Genomic DNA, 22,041 nt, shown 5'->3' on the forward strand with positions numbered 1-22,041 from the left:
CCTTTACCACAACTTTGAGGTGAAGACCATCCAAATGTTGTTTCAAGCTCGAAACTTGAAGTAATCGTTCAATCGTTCGTCCGAGATCAAGTCATCGTGACCCTTGGATCAACAGCATACGCATCTACATCAAATTTGAAGACTGAATCAAAGGAAAATTGTAAACAGAGATTGTAACCCTGCAAATTCAAATCAATACAAATCTACTTTGTACACGTGTTCTCGTTTCATTCGTTACAAGAATTTTCGCGTTTACAAGTTCTTTTCTTGCCTTTTAGGTCAAAGAATTTTTATTTATAATACCATATGTTAGTTTATGAAGGGAATCAAGATCATTCAAGTTATTTCCTTAGTTATCAATTTAGGCCGACAACTAGAAAACAAGAATTATTAGTCAACAGGGTTAATCATAAATAAAACTAATGGCAAATGTAGTTAAAAATCACATAAGAACTAATGAAAGATGCATAAACAACAGATTTACTTTATGTAAGTACACATAAAGGAGATTCGGGCAAGATTACAATCTTGTCTGGCAATATTTGTTTTCTTGCAAACACTTCTCCTTGTATTTTACAAAGATTGAAGTCTTGGAAAATGAAAATACAAACAAGGTTTATATTTAAAGGATTCGATACTACAACAAAGGGGATGGTAGCAGAGCTTCTAAAAAACTGACAAGATAGCTTTCTATGGTGGACCTACAACTAACAAGGGGTAAAGGGGTGAACAAACTAAGGCTTTCTAGCTTTTTTTTGTTGAGTACAAAGTTAAGTATGGCTTTTCTGATTGGTCGAGAGAGAGACTTATGCTCGTATCCTTTGCTACGTTTATAGATTTCTTAGCACGAGTGTTCAAGCCTTCCATTTTGGTGATGGCCTCCAGAGCACAGTGAGTCATCATCTGCTTTATTAATTACCTACCCATGCCATGGAAAAGTGCTTTTTGCTGAAGGTGAGCTACCTTCTGTTACTTGTCACTTATCACATATGCTTGTTGCCTATTAATTGCCCAAAAAGGGTTTTTAAATTCATAATGGGCTGCCACCTTTCCCAGCCCAACCCCTTTCTATTTTGCGCACGCCTAAGCCTTCAATTGCATTGGGCCCATTGTTAAATATCCACCCAAACTGAAATTACTAAAATATAGTTGTTCAATGCACTAAACCGTAGGAGTGTATGACAAATATCAGTGTTTAAACGATTAAAATGACATTATCAAAACTTGGCCATGAAAATCCAATCATTCAATGTTTCCATATATGTGAGCACGAGATACATCGGTATTTAATATCATTGTTTATATTATCTCTTTAATAAAGATAGAACCCACTAACACATGTGAGTCATATTTTTATTAGAGAAATGATACAAATAATAATATAAATAATAAAACAAATGCATGGTAAAAGTAGAATTTTTGAATTAAAACTATCAAAATCTATACACGCCAATGCATTAGAAGCGTACTCATAGTCATGTCATGGATGTATGGTTTTCTGTGTCCAAAGAGAGATGTATATTGAAACGTTCTTTTGTTGGCCTCTCCTAGAATATCCCTTTCTGTGATTAAAAAGTTAGTGGGGATCTACACTGATATACAACTAAGTATACATTATCATTCAAAATATCAAGTAGCATTTATATTACGAAGTCGATCGAATGATTTAACAATTAAATCCACTGTACAGAAAGAATTATTACAATTGCTTGAATTCTCTTAACTGGTATTTAGACGGTTTAATTGAAACTACTCAAATTCAATCATGCAAATATAGTCGTTCAAAACACCAGTGTATACGTATATAGATGCACTGGTATTTAAATATTTGAATTTAGATTATCAAAATCCAACCATGACCTGTCCAAATTTATCGTGCATCACATACACCATCTCCAATACCAAGACTCAAAATCTTCTTTTTCTTTCCAAGTCATCAGTTTTGGTCAATTTTTTTTACCTAATAGCGACTTCTCTCGTGTAAGTAATCTTACATCATCTGAAAAGTGAAAACTTCACTAAAAGAAAGAAAAAAACAAAACTTTTAGGATGTTTATTTGGGTCATAGGTTCACTTCCATGGAAAAGCCCGAAAGGCCTGCAAGCCCAAAATAATAACATAAGGACCGGAACTCGGTTTGTGCAAAAGTAAAGTTTTACGCTGTGGGCAAGTGCAGCAGAGCTCAAGTGTCACAAACCAATCAAGATCATTCAACTATTCTGCGTTCGACGACCGTGATTTACTCTCACGGATCTCTCAAGACGACGCCGTGGCTCTCACGGTCTGAACCCGAAGAAAACGGGAAAGAAAACAAGAATAGAACGCGGTAGATGCAGAGACTTTGAGCAAGCGGTCTCGTTCAGCTCGCTCTCCATTTCTCAGGGATTCAACAACATCATCTGACTATCTGCCTCCTCCTCAGGTACGAAGGAAACGACTTTCCATTCCCAATGGATTCTTCGTTGTTTTTTCTTACTGGGTTTTTGATTTCTTGCTTTCTTACTGAGTTTCTGGTAATGGGTATTTTGCATTTGTGAGCTTCAAGGGACACAAGGGTTCTTCTTTGTTGTTGGGTTGCTGGGTTTCTATCGATGTTCTGGTTTGTATATTTAATATTTTGGATATTGGGTTTTGCTTTTTAGCTGGGTTACCGGGTATGTTGGTGGGTTTTTTCTTTTGAAACTCAAACCCTCTTTTTGTATAAACGAAGATAATAAACCCGGTCGAGAGAAAAGATGTTGCTTGCTTCTGCTGTTTCCGTTTAATTTCAATAGCCCGAATTGAGAGAGTAATTTTATTTTTCGTGGTAGCAATCGAAATCGAAATACAAGGTTTAATGATCTGACTGGTAGGTGCTGTTTCTCTTGTTCATTATAGACATTAGTTTAGTCGAACGATCTTTAAGCTTCGCATGTTGTTTGTAAATTCAGTTGGTGAAATGCTAAACACAATCTGTTTAAGTGGTTTGATGTGTGTGATTTATGACAGTTTAATTGTTAAGTCATTCTCACTATTGCTACATGGTAATTAGTCTGCTTGTTTTATTGAAGGATACATCATCAGAAAGGGCAGGCCGCCAAGCGAGCTCTTTGCATCGAGTTGGGAATCAACAATGGTGAGCTTAAGAAGACACACACACTATAGACTATGTGCTGGTAAATACTTGTTGAAATGTGATTATACTAGTAATGAGTCTATGACTAATTGGTTTTGATGTTCTTTTGGAGAAGAAACAATCTGATCCACTAGGTTTTTGTTTATTCTTAAGGATTTTTTTTCCACACAGATTGTTGGTCTTTTTGCAGGGAGAACTCCACTTCCTAAGTTCTCTGACATCAGAACTGCTTCTCAATATCCCAACCACGAAAAACCAAAAAGTTCGCATCCCACATGTTCAAATAATGTAATTAATCGACCAGAGGGGGTAAGAATGGATTACCAATCAGTCCATATTATTATATAACTTACATCAGATGTAACACTGTTTTCTTTGAAGGTTTTATCATTTTTAACAACAGTTTAAGATACAATGCGATTTATTAGGAAAGTTTTGATGCGATTTATATTCTGGTGCATAAATTTCTCGTAAAACTCAAGTGCATAAGATTCAATGCTTGATCAGTATGTCTTGATTTCTAAATTGATGTCTAATAACTAATAAGATGTGTGTATGTTCCAACTGTAATACTACCAGAATAGGACTGCTATAGGGGCTTCGGCTAAGAGTTTCACTGATGCGGTGCTGGCTTTGCCTGCTTTTGTAACTGTGGGAAATGAGGCAGGACACTCTCGTATACACAAGCTGCATTTTCAGAAAAATGGGGATTCTCTTTGGGCTGACGTATCTCAAAGCAGCCAAGTTAGTTCCTTGGAGAACCAAGTAAATGATCCGGGGTTTGATGTATCTCTAAGCGGCCAAGTTAAATCCATGGAGAGCCAAGTAAAAGACCCAGGGGATAAAGTTCTAAGCAGCCAAGTTGAATCCTTGCAGAGCCTAGTAAAATACCCGGAAGCTGACGTATCTCTAAGCAGCCAAAATGAATCCTTGCATAGCCAAGTAAAAGACCTTGAAGCTGACGTATCTCCAAGCAGCCAGGTTAAATCCTCGGAGAACCAAGTAAACGACCCAGGGGGGTGATGTATCTCTAAGCAGCCAAGTAAATTCCTCGCTGAGCCAAGTAAAGTTCCCAGAGTCTTGCACCTTTCAGCTTGAGAACAAGATAGGCAGCTTGCAAGCCACGATGGATAAGCTAAAACAGGAGAAGCTGTGGGAAAAGGTAGAGCTCATGCGAGAGGTAGACTTGCTGATGGTGAACCTAACCAAATGCAGTTGAGGGAGCTTTTGCAGAAGGTTGAGAAGTTGCGCGAGGATCTCAGCATGGCCGCTCGTGGTGCGGTTGTGGAGGATTTTGCAGCTCCAAAGGCAGAAGAGTACAGAAAGATTTAGGACTAAATTCTTTTTCAAAGTCTTGCTCCTTTGAAACGCAAATGACATGAGATTAATACTACATATCAGTTAGATCATGCACGCAAGCACAGATATCAATATACTAAAAAAGGATAGGAATTAGGAAATGATAAACACACTTTTTCTTTTTTTACATATTTTTGTTTAATTATTTCTGTTTTTTGTTATTTGATTTATTTAATCTAATGATTAAAAATAAAGAAGAATGTTTGAGAGACCAACAAATGATGTTCGAAAAATATTCTCTTTTCATTTCTTTTCTCATTGAACACATAAAAAGAGTGGTGTTATTCGTACACTAGTTTTACCTCTCACGCACCGTTCTCAATTTCTGGCTGTCAAATTGAATGGATTGAAAAAGATCAATGAAAAAAATTAACAAGGGTATATAAGAGGTAAATATAGGTATGTGAATAACATTATCTTTTCAAAAACTCTGAAACAAATTGAGGACAGAAAATAGCTTGAGGCCCAAATTTGTGGACCAAATTTGTAATAAATTAAAGAAAATTGTTATTAACATTTTAAAAATCTTATTTTACACTCTTCACAAGCTTATTTTATTTCTAATTATAGAAAATTTGAAATACCAAATGGAAATAACAATTCCTTAAAATAAACTTCATAAGTTATGTTGGGTGATGTCGGTAGTAAGCAATTTTCCATGGGCGCAATGGGTGTACTGAGTTTACTGACTACTATTGAGCTTTAACTCAGAAGGAAGATCCTCTCGGCTACTACTGAGCATCAACTCAGAAGGCATAACCATCCGTCTTCCCGAGCAAGACCCTCTCCACATTCCCCCTTCCTTAAATCCCCATCTCCTCCCGCTTTCAGGGATTCCTCCGACTCGCTCTGATAGTCTCACTCTTACCTCCTGAGCTGCAAAAAGTACCAACTTTTCTCTTCCCGATCGCTTGTTTCTTCCTTTTTTTTCTCTTAATGGGTGGTCCAGGAATCTCATTACTGGTTTGTTTACTGAGTTTTCTGATCATTTGACTTTCTGGGTACCAACTCACTCTGCCCTCTTGAGCTGCAAAGGTACTGACTTTCTCTTTCCATTTGCTTTTTCTTTGATGGCTCTTTCAATCCTGGATTGTGTACTGGGTTTCTGGCCATGGGCATTTTGCATTGATGAGATTCAAGTAAAAAAGGGTAATTATTTGTTGATGGCTTTGTGGGTTGTTCTTGATTTTTATGTTATGGCTTTGTGTGAGAGTGTCTTTGGAGTTCGAGTTTACATTTTGTCTTATGGGTTTTGCTGCTTTTTGTATTTTACTAACAGCTCTAACTTTCCGGGTTCAGAAATTATGAATTTTTTTTTTAATTTAGGTGCTTTTTGAAGCTGTGTGACGAAAACGTTTACCAGTTATTTACAGCTTTACCAATTGAAATCGAGTTTCACTCTCTGATCATGTGACTATTGGGTGGTCTTTCATCTTGCTCATTGTAAATATTAGGTTTCATCCGCCGTGCCTTTAACCGTCAGACTGTTGCTAATGAATTTACTGGTTGCCAGTTCCTTCAAGGCTCCTTCTCATTTGTTACTTGAATTATGTTTTGCTCTTTTGGTGGGGTACCTTGTTCATACATATATATCAGGCTACATCAGTATCCAAAAACATGTTATAGTAGTTTCAATTGCTTTATCAATTCCACTTGAAATTCAAATGTACAATACATCACTTTGATTTATCTGTTTCTTTATCGAAGAAGTAGCTTGATACATGAGAACGGCCACCAAGAGATCAATGACATAAAATCAACCATGGTGAGCTTAAGAAAGCGCAAACGCATGAGACTGGTCTCCGGTAAGAATTAGCTGAATTGTGCTTGTGTTTGATGGCCTGTATTGTTCTGCTGATGTTTGTGTTTAGGGTGTTTATTCTTGCGAGTTTTGAGCTGTATAATATGATCACATGTCAATGATTCCTGATCAGTTTTGGTGACTGATAATTGTTCCAATAGGTTATCTTTCTGTATTTATTATTTGGTCTAGGTGAATATTGTTCACCAAATTGCTGGTTGGTGCTTGCAGGGGAAAGTAATGCTTTAGTTCCACTTCCCAGTTTTTGGGACAAAGAAATTGCTCCTCAAGATCCAAACCGCATGCCTTCAACTGATGTCATTCAGCCAGAGAGGGTAAGAATTGGTTAATATTTGATGAAGGTTTTATTTACATGGTAAGACACTTGCTAGAAGTAGAGTAATATGTGTTATTTTGCTATAGTTCCAGAAATAGTGTGGGTTATTTTGGTTCAGTTTCAGAAATAGTGTGTTATCTTACTTTAGTTCCAAAAATAGTGTGAGTTATTTTACTGTAGTTCCAGAAATAGTGTCAAATTTTTAAACTGTCATTGTTGCAGATGAAAGAAACCAAGAAACCGAGGATAAAGACTTTTGCTAAGAAAAGCCCAACAAAAAAGAAGAAGGATTATCTGCAATATAGATGCAACATGACGGGCTTTGCAGATGCCATGCAATTGTACAAGCCTACGCTTCAACAACGTCAAGACATCTGCGACGAGTTAGCCAAGACACCATTTTGGAGTCTACTAAAAATGTACATGGATGACATATTGATCGCCACGGATAGAAAGAAGAAGTCCGGTATGGATTTAATAAAGATCATGCAATGCTACAACTCAAAGGAGCAAAAATTTAAGTTTGGAGATAATGAAGCAAAGGGAATAACGAACGATGATGTTGTTCAGATATTTGGTCTGAACAACAGAGGAGTGGAGCTTCCAAACACGGACAAGTCCACGAAACATGGAAAAGAGGACCCCTTCATTGACAAATACTTTAAGCATGCAAAAGTTGTCAAAAGGAAGCAACTAATAGAAGCCTATGAAAAATCACTCCTGGACCAATCTCCTCAAGGTGCAAAAGATACCGCTTCCATAATCTGTGCTCATCTCATCCAATCACTTCTTTTTGCTAATTCTGGCACGTATATTACCTGGAGTTTCTTAAAGATATGTGGGGAGTTGGATGAGATCAGTAAATATAACTGGGCGAAAGGAGTGAAAGATTACCTCCTCAAGATGATAAACAAAGCACAGAAGAAGAAAAAAAATAGAGGAGAAGAACCAACAATTAGTGGCTGCACCGTCTTTGTTTTGGTAAGAAATAAGAATAATAGTACGAAGAGCATGAATTGTTTTTTTATAAATTTCACAAAACTAACTTTAGTTTACTGATTCATACAGTATTGGATATGTCTTCATACAAATGTGGTTAAGACGGTCAGAGGACGAGAAAACATGATTCCAGCAATTGCAAGATGGGATACAAGTATGATACACAAAGCAATCAAAGATGTCCCAGTTGAACAAATCATGGTAATGACCAATAATCAAGTTATTTCACTCTACATTTCAGTAAATAATGACTATTTGCAGTTTACAATTTCCCAAATATTTCATGTTTACTCTTCTAGAAATAGTGCATTTGTATAGCTGTTTTCAATTTGCAATTCTATAAAAATAATGATCTCTTTATTTAGAAGCACAATTAACAACAAAATATTGTCAGTAAACAATTATACAAAATAATGTTTACAATTTCAGAAATAGTGTCTTACTGCAAATTCGTAAATAATTCCAATTTGCAGTTCTAGAAGTGGTTTGTTTATCAATCTTTGACATTGTTTATCAACAAAAAATAATTACATTACTATGTAAGTTAACAACTATATAATGTGATTGTGTGCAGATTGATGGTGTCATTCCTTGTGCTCATCCACAAGAAGAATCTTCGAAGAAAAAACAAGAAAAAACAAGAACGAAGAAAAGAAAGCAAAGTGATGTCATTCCTTATGCTCAACCTGAAGATGATAAATTGGATGACCATTCCCACCAAAAAGAGGAAGCAAACAAAGATGAGATGGCAGAGGTTGATAAAAATTTGAAGAAGAAAAAGAAGAAACAGAAAAGGAAGCAAAATGATGAAGAACATGAAGGCATCAATATAAATGAAGCTCAAGCACAGTTCGATCAACTGTACAAAGAGGAAATGAGCAAACTCGATGCCATTCATCAGAGATACATCATTGGCATGGATGGAACCTTAAGTGTAGATCTTTTCAATGAGTTCAAGAGTGCTAGGAGCATTGATCAGAAAAGGTACCTAACCTTCAAGACGTTGATGACATATGCACTGGACTCTTCAAACAAAGAGTGCATAGCACTCAGGGAATCAAATAAAATGCTAAACCATGAAATGAAAAAGATTCTACGACAAGAGGAGCTTGACAAGAAGAAAATGAATGCACTAAATGCTGATTTATTATCATTGCAGACAAAAAACAGTGCAGCTTCTCTAAAAATCAATGAACAGCTAAATGAGATTGGGGCTTTGAAGAAGAAGTTGGAAGAAAAGGAAGCAAAAATTCCAGGTTTGAATGCTTCTGTACACGAACTTCAGGAAGAGTGGAATCAAACTGCTAGTGATTCCAAAGTTCAATCTCCGTGGGGTGATGAAATGATCAAAAAGGCCAACTTTCCAATTCCTCATAGCTTATCAGGCGAAATCGCGGAGCTTGAGGCGTCTAAGGGAGCCGAATCAAGCGCCGACTCTAAGGAAATACCTAAAGCGATTTCTCCGGTCAACTCCGAAGCTGCTTCCGAGGATACGTCTGCCGAGGTTAAGGTTAAGGTTGTTTGATATTACAAACACCTCCGAATCTTAGTCACTGTTTTTACTTTTCAGTGTTTTTAGACAATTTCTGCTAAAACACGTTAGACGCTAATTGGGCGGCGGATTGAGGTCTGGTTGCTAAGCGGACTAGGCGGATTTAAGTGGATCTATTATATTTCGTGTAAATAAATGTCATAAATTACAAAATAGAATGATATATATATTATGAAGTATTGGAATATAAGGAAAAACATGGGGAACAAATATATAATGCGTGTGTTCATTTAAGTATTCAATAAGTCTCTTACAATTTATTAAAAAAAATAAAATACAAAGTGAAAATTTTTACAGTCTAAGCGAGTCGCAACCTAGGTGGGTGCCTAGGCAAGTCTGGGTGGGCTAGGGGGATGCCTAGGCGGTCCAGGAGGGCGCATCAGCAGGTCTAGCCATCATTTTCTTAATTTTCAAACGTCTAGACATTAATCTGAACGGTGGCCAACCGCCTAGCGCCTAGCGTCTAGGCGGGGCGGGGCCAAGTGGGGATTTTTAGAACTGTATCCAAAATTGAACAACTTGCTATTTGCCAGAGTCATGAAACTTTGGCTGTTTTGAATTTATGATATATGCTAGTGACTTTGTAAAGAGAAACGAAAAGCAACTCCCATGAATTCAGAAAGAAGTATCAGATGCAGGTAACCGAACATGACTACACCCGACTTACTTTTGACACTCATTTTATTGTTAATGACACTATTAATATCTCTTTAAACTCAAATTTGTTATCTAAATTACCCTCATAAATCCTATTCAGTACGTAAATTTATTTTTACACTAATTTAAAATAATAAAAAACCCGAAATCAAAGCATTTTATTTGTAATTAACGATACTACTTCATATTAATGGAATGCATAATATTTGTTGCAGGTAATCAAGATTGCATGTCGCCTCATAGAAATATGTAAATCAGATTAATTATTGTGATGGGTTGTTAATTATCCTTTATTTAGAAAATCTAGTGAAACACATAGCAGATGCCGAATAGTATGCAGATGTTAGCCGGAGAGCTGGAGATGATAAACATATAGAAGTGAAGGAAAGAACACTACACACAAGAAGCCTTGATGTGCAGTGAGAAACTTATTGTTCATTTGTAATGGATGCTGTTATTTTTGGTGTAAGAGAAAGAAGCATAAACATAAATATAAAAACTATATTGCTGATCAATTTTTTAATAACATGATTTGTACTGGTGCTGTCGTTCTTTTTAGGGTTTGATTATTAGCTGTGTAGGTTTATTGATAAATCTTATTTTTATTGTTAATTTTATCTTCTATTAAATGGTGATTTTGCAATAACGTAATAAAGACATTTCATATGTAGAGTTTAAATTGAGTGTAGAAAAATGTTATATGAGTTCAAATAAAAAAAATTTGTGACTTTTAATCATCAAGAATTTTATGTGATCAAATAAATTAACAGATTTTGTTTTATTTTCTACTTTTATGGCCATGGAGGGCAAAGCCCAATGTTTATGCCGAAGAAAGGGAAACTAGCAAAGTCAACTCATTCAATTGAGGGAGAAACCAAAGTTATTGAGGGCATCTCCAGTGAAAACACTTAAATTTGAGATGCAACATTTACACCTCATTTTATATTTTCGAGAGATGTATATTTCAATTCTACTCTAATGAAAAAGATGCAAATTTAAGAGTATCTCTAAATGAGATGTCAAATTTTAAACATCAAAATGATAGTTGATAGTTTATGTGGCAATTTGACATATTTTACAATATTTTGCTCCATCCGATATGTTAAATAATAATGTCATTTAATAAACTTTTTATCTTTTTGTGGAGTCCAATAATTAAGTCAACCAATCAAATATTTCAAAAACATAACAACATTTATTATATATTATATTAATCTATTAAAAATCATTTAATGAATTTGACATCTGCTGTCAAATTTGACAGCAAAAGGCTTTTTCTTCAAATGACTCAGTGCCACATAAGAAATTGAAGGCTCGGCTGGAGAGAGTTTGCTGCCATTTTTGCTGTTGTATGCCTACGTGATAATTTTGACATTTCCTTTAAAGATACTCTAAGATTTCATTTATTTTTCTCTCTTTAACTGGTAAGATCTCCAAAGTACGTAAATTTGCATTTTTATTTACATCTTTCAGAGCTTTTTGGACAACAAAAAATAGAATATGCCCCCATTTTAGGCATTTTTCATTGAAGATGCTCTAAATAAAGAATAAGCCCCCGATCCTAAAAGCATAAACGGAATCCCATACCGATCTCTTTCGTGACGAGATTTCGAAAACCAAAAACCGAACAGAAAAATTCAATATTTCCGAAAAAAGAGTCAATTTTTCGGTACAGTTCGGGACTATGCCTTCAGTCCCTCACTCTGTCTCTCGATCGAATTCAGCCAACAGTTAACACCCACCCATTGCTTGCTAAATTTTGAAACCAATCCACTACTTCTTGCTGAATTCAAAACCAACCTATTTAGCTTCACAACATTTCACTTTTCAAACCATTCAATTGCAAGCACCAATTCACACATAGAGGCAGATCCGTGACATTATTTTTTTAACACAACTTTAACACAGGTTTTTGTGAAACCCACTCCATAATGTATTTCGATCCGAACTTCAGCCAACAGTTAACACCCACCCATTGCTTGCTAAATTTTGAAACCAATCCATTACTTCTTGCTGAATTCAAAACCAACCTATTTAGCCTCACAACATTTCACTTTTCAAACCATTCAATTGCAAGCACCAATTCACACATAGAGGCAGATCCGTGACATTATTTTTTTAACACTACTTTGACACAGGTTTTTGTGAAACCCACTCCATAATGTATTTCGATCCGAACTATCTATATTTTAAGTCTTCCCTCATCCTTGTAAAAAATTAGACAAATAAAAAACCATTAAAGCATTCATATGTAGTAAAAGAAAATATCCAAATACATTAATAAGTATATCCCACAAAAATTTGTGTCAAAAATTTTAAAAAAATATAATGCCATGAATTCGTCGCATTATACCCAAATGGCTTGTTTTCTTCTTATTCTTAATGGGTGGCCCAGGAATCCCATTCGTGGTTTGTTTTACTGAGTTTTCTGGTCATTTGGCCTTCTGGGTTGCTCTGTGTGCAACTCAAATGAGTGTAAATCATAATTCCAACGGTCAAAAGTACATATAACTATAAATGGTTGCTTAAGAAGTTACCGAAAAGCCAATACGTAGCAATAATCTTGTCTTAAACACATAGTACTCATCTAGTTAACAACACCAAGGGTCCTAAACCAGTTCATAGCTTATATGTCAATCTGTTGTCACTCATTCATAACAGGCTTATTCTCACTGGCCTTTGGTCGATGCTCCTTCGGCTTCTGCTCTTCCAACTTCCTATAGTTCCCAACGAAATAAAACGATAGGTTAGGATGCATGTAATGAAAACAAACCGATCGCACAGAACAGGAAAGGAAAAAAGAAACACGGAAAAAGGTAAAAAGGCAGAGGGCACCAAATAGAAAAAGAACCATCAGAGCCTAATAGCGTATGCAATTCTACATATTAAAGTTTCAAGGAGCACAGCAAGAACTGAAGGAACACGAAAAATAAATATATAGAAGGGGAGCCCTGTTACTGAGAGCTGTTATACCCTTCAGAAGCACTCATCGAGACATTAACTTCCCTCCCTTTCTTTCTTATCAGATAATAAACCTTTCCAAAAATTGACACCCCATATACACCATCTAAAATTGCATGATAAAGTTCAAAGTATCCATAGGGGATAATTCAAGACAGCTTCAATTAAGTAAAATGAGTTCCACTACAGCGGTTAACGAAAAGTTTGTATCAAAGCTCATGGCATAGATGACACTTGACTCTCAACACATAATGTTGGGAGACTATATGAGCAAAAAGAACAACGGAGACCGATCACACATTAACATACATACTCTTTATATACATAAAACCTTGCACTCCACAGATTATGCGTGTACTTTATACACAAAACCGTGAAATTGAGTTTAGTAACGCCGATGCAAAAGCTAAACTAAACAAGACTGCTACGAAAAACCCATGAATCATCAACTTCCCATCCACAGATATCAAAAACAATCTTTTTGATAGAACACACAACTGACATACAAATTAGAGCAAAACCTCAGCTGGGAAAGATTAAGAAAAAAAATGCATGAAATTGAATAAAAAGTCATATTCCTTGGGTTGATTGAAATCCCAAATTATCAACAACAAATTGTAGTCTTTTCATTACGTTCATTTCAACAAAATAAGAATGCCAAAGTTTTCGTTACCAAAAATATATACGCAATAATCGAAACAAAATGCCCCAATTTTACAAGAAAGATAAACCCCAAAAGCATAAAGAGAGAGAGAGTGAGAGAGAGGATTGAGGATAGGGTAAGACCTTTTGTCGGAGGAGCCACCTTTCTGGCTGAGGAAGGATCGGAAGAGGGGGGAGTTCACGTCGTAGATCATTGTCGCGATTACTCTGCTTAGCCGATTTGGCACTAACGATTGAGAAAACCCTAACCCTAATTTGTCTCTGGCTTCTGCTACCTGCGGTTAGAATGCGGAGGTACGGCGGGTTTTTTTAAAGTGGGAAATTTGGTGGGCCGGGTTTTTAATCAGTACCCGCCTCTACATCGTATTATTACTGGACAAATTTTCGGATATAAAAGAGAAAAAGCCCAACTAAGTTCTTTATGATTAATAAAAAAGGCCAATTTCTTGTTTGGAGGGTGTTTCTTAAAGAGAGATTATTTATCCACCAACGTATCAAATTTTTTTAGCAATTGAATTGAATAAAGCAACCACGTCAAAATGATAGAGTTATGGTTCTTTTGGATATACTTTTAAAATGACTGAAAATGCTTTTAGAGAAAATATTTTTTTGTTCCAAAAGCACTTAAAAGTGCTTTCTAGAATTTCCTTATATTTTTACTAAGAATTAGTTCCAAAAACATTTTCACGAAAAGCGCTTTCAGTCATTTTAAAAGTATATCCAAACAAGCTCTTAATCTTTTTTAACAATGCACTTTTCAGATTGAGAAAGTTGAATTGATGTTACATTTAACCTCATTAAGGCCCAATTTACGTCATTATGCTCAATAAAAGGGGTGTGCACGAAGTGAAAAAGATCCATAATAAAAAAGGGTGTGCACGAAGTGAAAAATATTGTATAAGTCACTCCCATGCTGAAAGTTCTTTTTTTTTTTTTTTTTTTTTGACACATAAATTCCTTTAAAGAAAATTTATGTTCTTAGAAACTTCGTTCCAAAAACAAAGTGGATAAGTGATTTATGGTATGCCCCTCATCTTCTAACTTTGGACAATTTTAAAAGCTGTTTTTTTCTTTGCTTCGACATACATAGAAACTAATGAGTCTCAACTCATCCCAAGCCTAAACACGAAATGTGGCATGTTTCTTATGGTAAATTGTATTTTATTACTTTGCTAGCAAATTGTAACGATCTATGTTTTTTTATGTTGCCGCACATGTCTTACCTGATAAAATAAACAAACAGATAAGCGTATGCAATCCATCACACGTACAAGGTTTTCTTCTTGTGGAAAGATCAATTCTTTTTAGTTAATCTCAACTTTGCGGAGGAAATCTTGTATATGTCAATGTAAACCTAATCTAAAGATTTACATACTACCTAGTATCGTCACTTCATGACGTTATTTTGTATTCTCATAAGCACAACATCAACATAATACTATGACCCAAGAATTTTCATACTACTTACATAATGGAATTTTAATAGAAGTAGAACTGTTGAGAATGAGCATGCATAGGTTTATAAGGAGTTGAGCTACTCTCCATATGTCATATTGTATGAGTACTTTCTTCAAAAACTCAATTATATGAGCAAATTTCATCTTTATTCAGAGTAAGATATATAAACATAGGCAATTGTTATTGGCACTCCAAAAATCTCATTCTACATTCCAAACTCTCTATATTTGGAAAGAAAAATACACTTGTGAGGAGTGTAGAATGAGATTTTTGGAGTATCAATAACACTTCCCAAAACATAATACATGTACCATTACTCTCGTGATTAATGAGGCATCTTATTCCATATCAAAACCTTGTATGTAAAGTACTGACTAAGAAATAGCCAACATGGATCTCTCTCACCGAAAACACAACACACATCTGCCGACCCTAGCCCTTTGGCTTGGGTGCCGGTGGCAACCCCCTTTTTTCTCCTCCTTATCTTCTTCCCTTTTTCTCGTATTTCAATTTTCTTTTTTAGCTTTGTCTTAGTTTTCTTTGAGCTTAATTGGTCTCAAATTTTCTTTTGAGCTTGTCTCGAATTTGGCCTTCATGACCCTTTCTCGGTGTTCATCGCAGCATCTCCGGCGTTTTTCATTAGTTTTCATTGCCTTTTGTTATTTAGTTTTCCACCCTCTCTCTCCTATGGTCGTGCCTTATCAAATCCAAACCTCCATCTCCCCCCATCCCTTCCATTTACCTCCCTTCTTCATGACCCATCCCCACCCCATCCTTTCCTTCGATGTGTGGGCTCTGAACCTAAAATGGATGCCAGATCTATTTCCCTCCCTCATTTTCCCTCCCCAACCAGCATGCCGAAATCCTCTCGAGGCCAAGTGTTCTGCAACTTCAACCAAAGTAAGGTAACCCTTAGCCTCACCTTTATGTATGTGTTACTATTTTTCTATATATTTTTAGGGTTTGATGAATGAAATTTGGATCCAGTGACTATTTATTAGTTTCGCATTTCCGATGACGAAATCTGATTGTGGTGTGCTTTTGGTTACAAATTTGTAACTTTTGTGCTACAATGTCTTGGTCGAGTTGACCACTCAGCTGTTTTTTCTAGTGTTGTTGCTTTGATGCTGGCAAGATGTTCACGACGGCGACGATGGGAGCTGTTTTCTGTGTTTGGAGGATAGGGATGAGGGTCTTAGTTTGTTTGCTTATTGGATTAGGCTTTTGCGTTTCTGATTTCCCCAGTAGGTTTTGAGTAATTTTGTCTTCCCTTAAGTTAGCCTATAACATATTTTCTGCTTAATAAATCATAGTTTTCGACTACGAAAAAAGAAAAAATAAAAAAGAGTGCCGACTACACCCAGTTTCCAATGTTAGCCAACCTTTATGTCATGACATCATGGAAGATTCAAACTACGGGAGATCTTTGTTTCGTTCGCTGAAAACATACATATGATTTGACTAGACTCTCACCCCCATTCTATCGGACGGCCGGTATGTGGCTATCATGTTATACGTGGCATCTGATTTCATGCGTCCGAGAAAGAGTGGGCCATGTGAAAGGGACCAAAGTTGACAACCTGGGCATCTATGAACAAGAACAATGCGAAGTAAAATATGCTCAAGTACACGACTGACTCAACTGATTTTTGTCACTACATTTTGGGCAACATTTTGACCAGTGTTGTTTGGCCTAATTTTTCCCGTAGTCGTTTTAATTTTTCCAATAGTACATGTTTAGTTCGCTATCAAAATAAGCCATATGTAGTCATTTAATGAAGTTGGTCAGAATCACTAACAGATTCAGTTCAATGTAGATAATTGCTCATATTTTTTATTCAATTACAACATGTTACTTAAAACATAACAAGAAGTTTGATAAAATATCTTAACACGAAAGTAAAGAACATTGTAATAAATTGATGACAAAGACTTCAATTTGACCTTGTTAAAATGCCTCAAAATAAAGTCAAGTACGTATCGAAGCAGGGTTTTTTAACTTTAATCCTTCAAGATGATTGAAATTTAAAATAAATCAGGTGTTAGATTACATATTGATTATAGTCCCTTGATGTGTCCTTAATTCAAAATAATTAATGTACATTTTATTTAATGTCTCCCACTAAATATTTAAATTTATTAATATACAAATTTTAATTTATTTTTTGACCAAAAAAACGTTTTTTTTTTTAATTTATTAATTTTATTTAACATTCTTCAAACTTGAAAGACTCAATTAATGTACCTAAATGTATGTATCAAAATGTATTATATTGAACTAATTTATTTAAATATTAATACCGAAATGTATGTACTGAAATATATGCACTGAAATGTATTATATTAAATTAATATACCTAAATGTGTGTACTGAAATGACACACCCCGACCGAGATCAGGGCGTGCTGGCCGTCACGCAAAGGTGACGTAACCATGTGCGCGTGCGGAAGCTAATGAGAAGGTAATATAAAAGTACGAATAATTAAAAACCTAATAACATACAAGGTACTAGTGTATGTGAGACACAATTCAGAGCAAGTCTACAACAGTCCAAAAGGAAAGATACGACATATATACACCCGAAGGTGACCCTACAATGGTGAATGTCTGTCAGAAATGCCGGGACGCCCTCTGGGATAAACCACCGAACTCGCTAGACCACTAGAACCTGGAGGGGCGCAAAAACAAAAGCGTGAGTGGGCAAAAACAAAGTTCTTTGAAAACTCTTTAGCAAAATACATTCTAACCCCTCGCCGTAAAACCTGTATACTTCCCAGAAAATGAACATAATATAAGTATGTATAGATATGTCAATCATGCTCCATGATATGCCATTCATGCTCGAGAATATGCCATTCATGCTTGAGAATATGCCACAACAAAATCTCATAATCAAATATAAATGCTCAAGCGTAATTCACATCAATAACATAATCTGGCAGCCGGGAGTCACCTAACGTGACATGTACCGCTGCATATAGAGCTCCAATCTCAACTCAATATCTGAATCTGCACACAAGTCGGAGCCACCTAACGTGGTCTGTACGACAAGACTGGGTGTAATATATATACGCTCTAGTGCTACGATCACGTGAAGACTATGCGAATAATCGCGGGTCACCTACGAGTCGGAACCACCTAATGTGGTCTGCACGACAAGGCTTGCACCTAACTTGGATCCAAGGCGAGCGTGTGGTGCTGGTGAACATACACATGAAGGACTCTGCCCCTCTCTGGGCGGGAGCACTAACACCGGGGGTGCAGATTATGAGCTCTCTAAGCATTTCAAACTACTATTGCATAATAAACAGGAATGCATAACCACATGAATACCGCTTACCTGGCACTTACCTGTGCGTCCACAGCATCAAATACACATTTATAAATGTATGTCAATTACCAATGCACGTGATAATGCGTAAACGTCAATCATATGATGCATGGCATAAAACAAATAACTTTTTCTATTCTATTTCTGGGAATTTAGAGGTATATAGGTATATACGGAAAACAAAAGCCCACTCACTGATAATTAGAAGGGTCGTAGCCCCCCTGCCTCGAGTGCGTACGCTCGTCCTCGGAATAGGAATCACCTATACGCGACAAAGTTACGAAAACATTAATTTAAAAGCACCTAAGCAACTTCTCGTAATAACTTCTCATACATTGCTCAAATTGGGCAAATGAATATACCAACGTGACCTACACAACCTCAGGATCACGCCCATATTTTTAGAAAAATTTTTGGACCACGCACGCGCCCCCACGCGCCGGCCAAGGCACGGACCTACGCGCCCCCCACGCGCGGCCACGTGACCTGCACACTGACGGTGTCAACAGACGCCGTCAGGAATATTCCGTTAACTGACGGAATATTCCGTCAAATCTAACCGGATTCCGTCACTGCCGTTAGGAATATTCCGTTAGACTTAACGGAATATTCCCCTTTCTTCTCCGGCGAACCTCCGGCGCCGGCGACGGCGCCGGAAAACTGGGAAAATTTCTAACTTTGTTTTCTCCTTCGTTTTTCAACCAAATTTCACGTTCTTTATACCAAAATGAAGCTTAGGACTAGTAGAATCACGTTGGACTACTTTTAAGGCCTAAAAATTAAGGAATCTCACCTGCAACAACGATCCAAGTTCGGCCAACTTTGCACAGGACGATCCCGACGTCCAAACTCACCCAACGAACCACTCCGAGGCTCCTTGGAACCTCACAAACACAACTACAAGCTTAGAAATTCCAAAAACAAGCTAGATTAGGTTTGCATGAACAGTGTTTCAAATCGGCCATTGTTGAAACGACGTGAAAACGTTAGATTTCTTACCTGGAATTGGTATGGTTGTGCTCCTCACAACCTCACGAGTTCAATGGTATAATTGGTTTCTTGTTTGGTGAAGATTTGATTGGTTTTGTGTGTAGTCCGTGTGTTTGTATGAAGAAGAAGAGGAAATGGAGCTCGGGGAGAAAGAGAGAGAGACTGAGAGAGAGAAGAGACAGAGTGAGGGAATGAGGGAGGGAATCCCGGGAGAAAAGAAAGGGTATGAGTGTGGGTGGTCCTACACACCACACCATACAACACAAAACTACCCGTAAGTTTAACGAACTAAGGGGTAAAATCGTAAATTCACGCGTACGTTTTAAAAATCCCGGAACGGGATGTTACAACCTACCCACCTTAATAGAATTTCGTCCCGAAATTCAAAACAACCACATATAACCCCTAGTGATCGAAAAACAATCTAGGATACAAATCCCTCATCCTATTTTCTGTCTCCCATGTCGCTTCTTCAACCGAATGATTCCTCCACAAAACTTTCACCAAATTCACCGTTTTGTTCCTCAGAACCTTCTCTTTCCAATCTAAGATCGTTAACGGTTCCTCATCGTACGTCAAATCTGGATTTATCTCTAACGGTTGAGGAGGTATCACATGCAATGGATCAGCAACATAATGTCGGAGCATAGACACGTGAAAAACGTTATGCACTTTAGCCAACTCCGGAGGCAACTCCAACCTGTAAGCTACCTCACCAACTCTTTCTGTGACTATGTACGGTCCGATGTACCTGGGACTCAACTTCCCCTTCTTTCCAAACCGCACAACACCTCTCCACGGTGAAAGCTTTAGAAATACCCAATCTCCGACCTTATACGTTCTGTCCGTAGCATGTCGATCTGCTAAACTTTTCTGCCTGTCCTGAGCTGCTTTCAGGTTAGACCTAATTACCTGAACATTTTGAGTAGTCTCCTCGACAATCTCCGGACCTACCAAGACTCTTTCGCCAACTTCTGACCAACATAACGGAGTGCGACAAGATCTACCATACAAAGCCTCAAATGGCGCCATGCCAATGCTCGAATGGAAACTGTTGTTGTAAGCAAATTCCATCAAATCTAACCGCTGGTGCCAAGCATCACTGAACTGTAACACCGATGCTCGCAGCATATCTTCCAAGGTCTGAATAGTTCTCTCAGACTGTCCGTCCGTCTGTGGATGATATGCCGTACTGTAAAGTAGTCTCGTACCCAAAGCTTCCTGAAAAGCTACCCAAAACTTCGATGTGAATCGTGGATCACGATCCGAGACAATACTTACAGGGACACCATGGTACTTCACAACCTTTGAGATAAACAATTCTGCTAACCGGCTCAAAGAGTACTTCTCTCTCACTGGAATAAAATGTGCTGACTTAGTGAGCCGATCAACGATCACCCAAATGCCATCAAAGCCATTATGTGTACGCGGCAACTTGTACACAAAATCCATAGTGATATTTTCCCATTTCCACTCTGGAACGGGAAGTGGCTGCAACAATCCAAACGGTTTCTTTCTTTCTGCTTTAACCTGCTGACAAACAGCACACCTGCTCACATACTCAGCTATCTCCCTTTTCATACCCGGCCAATAGTAAAATGGTCGAATAGTATGATACATTTTAGTTGCCCCTGGGTGCATGGCATAAGCCGAGATATGTGCTTCATCAAGAATTTCCTTCTTCAAATCCGCATTACTAGGCACGAACATTCTACCCTCTAACATCAACATGCCATCAGAATCACGAACTCTGAGATCTCGCCTCCTTCCTTGATCTCGAGCTCGAATTAGTTCTTGAATCTGTTCATCAGCTACCTGAGCTTCAAGCACCCGATCAACCAAGACTGGCCTAACTTGAAAATTAGCAAGTAATGCCACTTCTCGATCTTCTGCTTCTAACCTTACTCCCGTAGCACGCAAGTCCACCAAAAGAGGAATACGACTAGCGTACAACGCATTGATACGGCCATGTGACTTCCTGCTAAGTGCATCGGCTACTACGTTCGCACGACCAGGGTGATAATCAATCGTGCAATCGTAATCGCTGAGCAACTCCAACCACCTCCGTTGACGAAGATTAAGTTCCTTCTGGGTGAAGAGATACTGAAGACTCTTGTGATCTGTGAAGATCCTACACTTCTCTCCGTAAAGATAATGTCTCCACAACTTCAACGCAAAGATGATAGCAGCCAACTCCAAATCATGTGTAGGGTAATTCATTTCATGGGTTTTCAACTGCCGCGAAGCATAAGCAATCACCCTACCATGCTGCATCAATACACATCCCAGACCATTCAAGGAAGCATCGCTATAAACCTTGAAATCACCACTATCGTCCGGGAGTGTCAAAACAGGTGCATGAGTGAGACAATGCTTCAATTGCTGGAAACTCTGTTCACACTTATCATTCCACTCAAACTTAACATCTTTCCTTGTTAACCTCGTCAGTGGCAAGGCAATCACCGAAAAATCCTTAACGAATCTCCGATAATATCACGCCAAACCAATGAAACTTCTCACCTCAGTGACGGTTCGTGGTTGCTCCCAACTCTCCACAGCTGCAACCTTCTGAGGATCAACCAGAATACCTTGAGCAGAAATGATGTGCCCCAGAAACGCGACTTGATCTAACCAGAACTGGCACTTGCTAAACTTAGCATACAATTGGTGTTCTCTTAACCTCTTCAACACCAAAGTAAGATGTCGGACATGCTCTGCTTTGGACTTAGAATACACCAGAATATCGTCAATGAAGACAATGACAAATCTATCCAGGTAAGGCTGGAATACCCGGTTCATTAAATCCATAAAAGCTGCT

The 22,041-nt window shown here is 37.5% G+C and overlaps 3 protein-coding genes across 7 annotated transcripts; 2 read left to right on the top strand and 1 right to left on the bottom strand.

Moving 5' to 3' along the window:
* Nucleotides 1-1,808: 1,808 nt before the first annotated feature.
* Nucleotides 1,809-4,619, top strand: LOC103961742. Its single transcript, XM_048591182.1, has 5 exons — nucleotides 1,809-1,816; nucleotides 2,351-2,422; nucleotides 3,051-3,115; nucleotides 3,306-3,424; nucleotides 3,695-4,619. The coding sequence occupies exons 1-5, from the start codon at nucleotides 1,809-1,811 to the stop codon at nucleotides 4,136-4,138; spliced, it is 708 nt and encodes a 235-aa protein (XP_048447139.1). The 3' UTR covers nucleotides 4,139-4,619.
* A 489-nt stretch (nucleotides 4,620-5,108) lies between these two features.
* On the top strand, nucleotides 5,109-10,357 carry LOC103961201. 5 transcript variants are annotated; one of them, XM_018650867.2, is made up of 7 exons: nucleotides 5,109-5,509; nucleotides 6,182-6,279; nucleotides 6,507-6,610; nucleotides 6,835-7,593; nucleotides 7,681-7,812; nucleotides 8,186-9,127; nucleotides 10,036-10,357. In XM_018650867.2, the coding sequence occupies exons 2-7, from the start codon at nucleotides 6,237-6,239 to the stop codon at nucleotides 10,081-10,083; spliced, it is 2,028 nt and encodes a 675-aa protein (XP_018506383.2). In that variant the 5' UTR covers nucleotides 5,109-5,509; nucleotides 6,182-6,236; the 3' UTR covers nucleotides 10,084-10,357. The 5 variants fall into 5 exon arrangements, with proteins under 5 accessions (XP_018506383.2, XP_048422754.1, XP_048422757.1 ...); XM_048566797.1 differs by having other exon boundaries at nucleotides 6,185-6,279; XM_048566800.1 differs by having other exon boundaries at nucleotides 6,188-6,279.
* Nucleotides 10,358-12,279: 1,922 nt separating this feature from the next.
* LOC103961189 (wound-induced basic protein) lies at nucleotides 12,280-13,734 on the bottom strand. The gene is made up of 2 exons (XM_048566810.1): nucleotides 13,568-13,734; nucleotides 12,280-12,537 (listed from the first exon to the last, which is right to left on the bottom strand). Exons 1-2 carry the CDS (start codon nucleotides 13,636-13,638, stop codon nucleotides 12,465-12,467), a joined length of 144 nt encoding a protein of 47 aa, XP_048422767.1. The 5' UTR covers nucleotides 13,639-13,734; the 3' UTR covers nucleotides 12,280-12,464.
* Nucleotides 13,735-22,041: the final 8,307 nt, after the last annotated feature.

The sequence above is a fragment of a genome, unplaced genomic scaffold (assembly GCF_019419815.1).
Source record: "Pyrus x bretschneideri cultivar Hongxiangsu unplaced genomic scaffold, Pyrus_bretschneideri_v1 Contig10, whole genome shotgun sequence".
In the NCBI taxonomy this organism is placed as follows: domain Eukaryota; kingdom Viridiplantae; phylum Streptophyta; class Magnoliopsida; order Rosales; family Rosaceae; genus Pyrus; species Pyrus x bretschneideri.